The sequence below is a fragment of the Octodon degus genome, unplaced genomic scaffold (assembly GCF_000260255.1).
Source record: "Octodon degus isolate 3935 unplaced genomic scaffold, OctDeg1.0 scaffold00177, whole genome shotgun sequence".
Lineage (NCBI taxonomy): Eukaryota > Metazoa > Chordata > Mammalia > Rodentia > Octodontidae > Octodon > Octodon degus.
In genome coordinates, this window is record NW_004524753.1 from 1,504,535 (window position 1) to 1,510,238 (window position 5,704).

Sequence of the window (5,704 nt, forward strand, 5' to 3'; positions counted from 1 at the left end):
GTACACACACTCATGTACACACATCCACACACGTACACACACTCATGTACACACACTCATGTACACACACTCATGTACACACACATGCACACATACTCATGTACACACACACTCATGTACACACACACAGTCATGTACACACACGCATGCACGTGCGCTCATGTACACTGTCCTCCCACCCCACTATTGATTCTTGCTTCCCCATCTTCCTCAACTGGAGCCTCCAGTTTAATTTTGAATCCAGGAATTCTCTCTTCCGCTCCTTTGTTTCTTTGACTTGTCCGCTGGATGAGTCTTTCTTGAAGCCGGGAAGAGACTTCTTGGACGCAGAGGCCCACCGGAGTTTTCAGCTCGCTACATGTCGGTCCCAGAGGAGGGAAACATACATGGAGGAAGGGTGTCAGGGTGTCTGGCGTCGCTGCATCTGTCAGCAGTGAACGCCTGCGTCATTCAGCGGTTGAGCTTTCGTTCTCCAGGTGGTACTTCTTGTGCGCCAGCTGGACCCTTCATTGGCGAGGAGGTAGCACTGTCAGTGGCTTAGTTGGTTCAATCTCCAGTATCTGCTAGACAGAAGTGTTGAGATTTTTTTTTCATTGAAGTTGTGTGTTGAGCTGGCTCCATTCAGTGGCCAAGAAGAAGACTGGGGATGTGAACAGTCACATAGTCCCTTTTTCTCTGGATCTCTTGCTTGCTCTCTCTCTGCTTCCAGGCCACCACGAGGCAGCTTTCTCCTACTGCGCCTTTCTTCCTTAGGGCTGGCCGGCCATGCAGTGAAAACTCTGAAACTGTGAACCAAAATAAATCTTTTCTCCTTTAGGTTATTTCTATTAGGAATTTGGCCCCAGCAGTAGGTGACTAATACAATTTCCCCACTCGCCAACTGGAGTTATAAGATTTGGGGGCACAAAAAGAGGATGACTGTAAGAGATTGGCCCTCACAGGAGGTACTAGATGCACGGTGGCAGCCTCTTGCATCGTTTCATTATCAGTTGGTGGGGGGCTCCTGGTATTTGAGGTGCAGGATATGGACTTGGGGTCTGTAAATCAAATCAGCACACTGAAAGTGGACTTTGTTTTGTGCCTCACTGACACGTAAAGGGTCAGGGGTGGCTCATGCCTCTGAGTGAGCTGTGGGGCACAGTCTCCCCGACACCCTTTCTGCTCTCCCCTAAGGCCGGCCTTTGTTTCCGAAGCATAGCTCAGCTCTTGCCACTGCTCTTTCCGGGTGACCCTGTACCGCCTGTGGCTCTGACTGTTCCTTCTCCATCAGCCACACTTTCTACTGGATAAAGGAGCAATGGGAGGGGTGGCAAAATCCACTACTTCCCCAAGTGGAGTCCCATGGGGCTATTTCACCCTTCATTTCTGCCAAGCTCTGTGTACCACCTTCTCCAGCCATCCAGGGTCTTAGAGATCATTGGAACACCACAGTATTCTATCCAGGTAGGTAGTAGAGGCCAGGAGTAACTCCTAGCATGGGTGGGGTCTCTTGCTAACAGCTGAAGAAGCTGCAGGCTGGCTCCATGGCGCCCCGACCCCCTTCCCCAGCTGGCCTTCTGCATCTGCTCTGTGTTGGGCTCCCACAGAAGTGGCTATGCATAATGTCACCATGTGACTGAGCCTGGAGAGCATGGCTCAGGGAACAGGGCAGAGAAAGTGATGTGCAGCACACGTGTTTCTGTTTTCAGATAAAGACGCTCCTTCTCTCTGTGAACTATAACATGAGAGGGTTTTACCAGAAGAGGGGAGAGTAGACAGTGCCACGCTGTTGCTAGGTAACCTGAAAGAGCAAACTGCAAACCCAGTCATCGTTGACATTGGCACGCTTTTTCCCTGCAGGTCTGTCTACTCTTGAGAAGGACTGTGTGTAGCATGGGTGCGTTTGCCCATTGCTGAGGCTACGGCCTCCTTCCTTCTGCAGCTCCTTTCTCCCCATACCTCTTGCCCCCACTGGGAAAGACCCCCACACATCATGGGAGCCCTGATGTCAGCTCTTGACAGTGATATTACGAGGGAGTTACACAGATGCAAATGCGGTTTATTATGCAGAGCTACAGTATATGTCTTCGAAGGCTGGATCATTTTAAAAATTAAGTGGGCCTCCCTTTCCCAGCTGGAGCAGAGTTGACTGTCATGAACAGAAACCCCTTTATTTGGTTGAAACTTCCCTAGGAGGCTTCTTCAAAGGTGATTTCTAGGCACTGGTGACCGTCAGCATGTCTTAGCAGTACTGATAAAATCATTAGTCTGGTATGATTCTTTCTCCCTGGGCTCAATCGCTTTCTCTACAGGGACCCTGCATGTCCTAGGCTCTTGGGAACCTATCTTGCGGATCGCAGGCTGCCTCTCCTGTAACCTGTGCTGTCTATCTGTTGCAGATCTGGACACCTCGTGGACAAAGTCTCCATCCTTCCAGGACTCCGATCCATACTACCCTCAGCTGCAGACATTTATAACGGAAGCAAAGCAAAACCTTTCAACAGTGGTCCTGCAAGATGTGGACAGAGTGGAAGAAGACATTGTTTACCTCTAACTGTGTTGTCATTATTTTACCAAACAAACCTAACTCTGGCACTTTTGGGAGAGCCTTTCTTCCCCATTCCTTCTGTGTGTGACTGTGCCCAAATTGCTTTAAGAATACTATTTACTTGGCCTGTGTCTAATATTTAAATTATTGAAAACAGCCCTGTAGAATGTTTAACTTATAGTACCTACTTTCAGATTTCTGGAGGGGAATCTAACTTGAATAAGCAGGGGGTATATTAAAATTTTCTTTGACTTTAGAGTAAAATTTCATATTGCATTTTATATACAGTCACTTGGATTGGGAAATAAGTGGTTTTTAAAGTCAAGATGAAGCAATTTGGGTTTAAAGCATGATCTTCATAAGGGAAGACCTTTCACCATCACAGCAGTTGGTTATTAAGAATGGCCTTGGTGCCCAAAAAGACACAGGAGGCTATGGGGAAGGCCTTTGTTCCACCAGCCTCTCTGTGTCAGTCTCCTTGGGCTTTAAGGGTAGAGGTCTGTCACCATCACCATTCTGTTGGCGTGGACTGCTGGGCACCTGTTCTGGCCCTGTGGCCACCACCCCAGGAACAATCTGCAGGTGTTCAAGCCGGAGCCATGTGCTTTGAGACACACTGTCTTTGTCCTAATACTGGTGAGAGATCTCACGCCTGCGGTCAGCAGTATCCTTCAGCCTAGAGGCCCCTGGAGACAGTTGTGACATGAACAGTGAAACTCTGTGTAAACCTTCCCTCCCATCAGCCAACCTGTCGCTGTTACCCCCCTGGAGCACCAGCGGCCATCACCCATGCAAAGGAAGCCTTTCCTGTGTGACAGACATGCCTTCGGTGAGCTTGCTGTGGAAGGCCTTTCCACAGAGGACACCTGGCAGATGCTGCCTTTAAACCAGGAGATGTTTTCATTGTGTCCTGCAGAAATATTTGTATATGTTTTGGTCTGTGTCAATAAATATCTTTTACGTCATTATTTTACTCTGGAGTCTTAATGTTGAGAATAGGACTATGGCCAAGCACACCTGTTCCTTACACATAAATCTCTCCTCAGAAGCGAAAATAAAGGAAGGCTTTTCAGTTCATCCAGAAATTACGGCACTTACCGGGAGGTATCATGGAAAGGGAAGAGGAGCTTACTCAGATCCCAATTTTGTTTTGGCTACTTGAAGTTTTTTGTTTGTTTGTTTTGTGGAACCAGGGATCAAACTCAGAACCTTGCCTTGCCAGGCAAGCATTTATTCCACTGAGCTGTCTCCCCGGCCCCTCCGGGCTCCTACTTGAAGTTTTAAGTTATATATCTACATTGTATTTTCACTTGGACTAATGATGATGATGTATTTTAGGGAAGGGTCCGCAGGGTATTCAGGGTCTCACTACTAGATCAGACTTATAGTGATTCTCCTGCTTATTTATTTGCTTATTTATTTATTTTGGTGGAACCAGGGATTGAACTCAGGCCCTTGCACTTGCCAGGGAAGCACTTATTCTACCGAGCCATCTCCTTGTCCCTGATTCTCTTGTTTACAGCCTCCCAAGAGCTGGGATTACAGGCCTGCGCCACCACGCCCAATCTCAGTCACCATCTCAGCATGCCCTGGGGCTGGGGCCAACATGGCAGGCCCAGGGATCAAAGCCCCGGCCCCTGGGCCTGCTTGAAGGCGCTTTAATCCACTGAGCTATTTGGCCAGCTCTCACTTGGACAAATTAAATCTTAGGTTTCTAAAGAAGATTATTTGGGGAGCACTCTTGATGTCTCTGGTTATTTTTGTCATGTAGCAAAAGTTCCGTGACTAACCTCTGTCCAGAATGGGTGTAGCTTATTAAAATTCTAATAACTTTACCTCCAAGCTAAACTCCTAATTTATAAGATGCATCTCCCATTTCCTAAAGACACCTAGAAAGAAAAAAGAAATCTATGTTCTTTCTAGCCCTGCTCAAAGTCTAGTCCAGAATCCTATGTCCCTTGGATAAGAATGATACAGCTATTTTAGTCTTAAGCCTTGTTCAGATAGCTATAAATATGTTTCCTTTTCTCATGACAATGGATATGAAGTAGTGAAAATATATAAAGATATTGAAAAGCCATGGGTTATTTAAAAATAGTGGTGCTCAGTCGATTTCCAAGTCCTGCAGAAAGGGTTTTTGTGCAGTCCTCTTGGGTATATCTCAGTATTTTTAAGGTTCCTATACTCTCTTATTCCGTATGACTTTTTCACTGCATCCAACTAAATTTTAAAGCTTTCTTTTTTTTTTTTAAACATTTATTTATTTAGTGTGTGTGTGTGTGTGTGTGTGTGTGTGTGTGGCCAGCTCAGCCCACCAGGGGGCGGGCCTGCTGGCATGTGGTGCTGGGGGATTGAACTGCGGTCCCTGTGCTTTCCCAAGCTTGTTCCAAGTAGGTGCTTTAGACCACTGAGCCATCTCACCAGCCCCTAAAGCTTTCTTGAGAATTTCTTTTATCTCATTTTCATTGGGTAATAAGCAGATCCTGCTCTGATCACAGCAATTGTGTCCCCCAAAATTAATATGCTGAAGACCCAGTTGTCACCGAGAGATGATGTTAGGGGGCGGGGCTTTTGAGAGGTCATTGGATCAGGAGGGCGAGGGTGGCATTTTTATCAGTGGGTTTACTGTGCACAGAAGGCCCTGGGAGAGCTCCCTCACCCTTCTCCACATGGAGGACTGAGTAGGAAAAGCCTCCCTTTCTATGAGCCAGTAGATTGGGGCTCAACAATGCAAAATGTGCTGACACTTTTCTCTCAGAATTCCTGGCATCCAGCACTGTGAGAAGTGAGTTTCTGTTGTCCATAAATCACTTCGTTTATGGTGTTTTGTTATAGTAGCCAGAACAGGGTAAGATCTCAACTGAAACTCACTCTGTGGCTCCCACACAGATTCATTAATCTTATGAGAAGACCACTCTGTTTGCTCAATTCATAGTTAAGTTTCCCTGGAAGAGCCTACTTTTCCTGTCAAGGTAAGAATATAAAAGAAATGTATTGGCTGGCCCTACAGGCATCCCTTTAGAGGAGTCCTGAAGTGGAAAGTGTGTTTGTTCAGTGCCTTCTGGGTTGCACAAGTGTGTGTGCCACTTTCTTTTGGCTCCAAGTCCCTCTGTACTACTACACCAGGTCTGCCTGATGGCTGGAACCCTACAACCCATAGCAGAGGTCCTGCTGAGT

General features: G+C 46.9%; 1 protein-coding gene across 1 annotated transcript in view; it reads left to right on the forward strand.

The window, feature by feature from the left end:
- The window catches only part of Arhgef28 (Rho guanine nucleotide exchange factor 28), a 345,634-nt gene extending 342,142 nt beyond the window's left edge, over positions 1-3,492 (forward strand). The window contains 1 exon segment of the mRNA XM_023703652.1: positions 2,379-3,492. Coding sequence (XP_023559420.1) covers positions 2,379-2,533 — 155 coding nt within the window. The 3' untranslated portion in view covers positions 2,534-3,492.
- Positions 3,493-5,704: the final 2,212 nt, after the last annotated feature.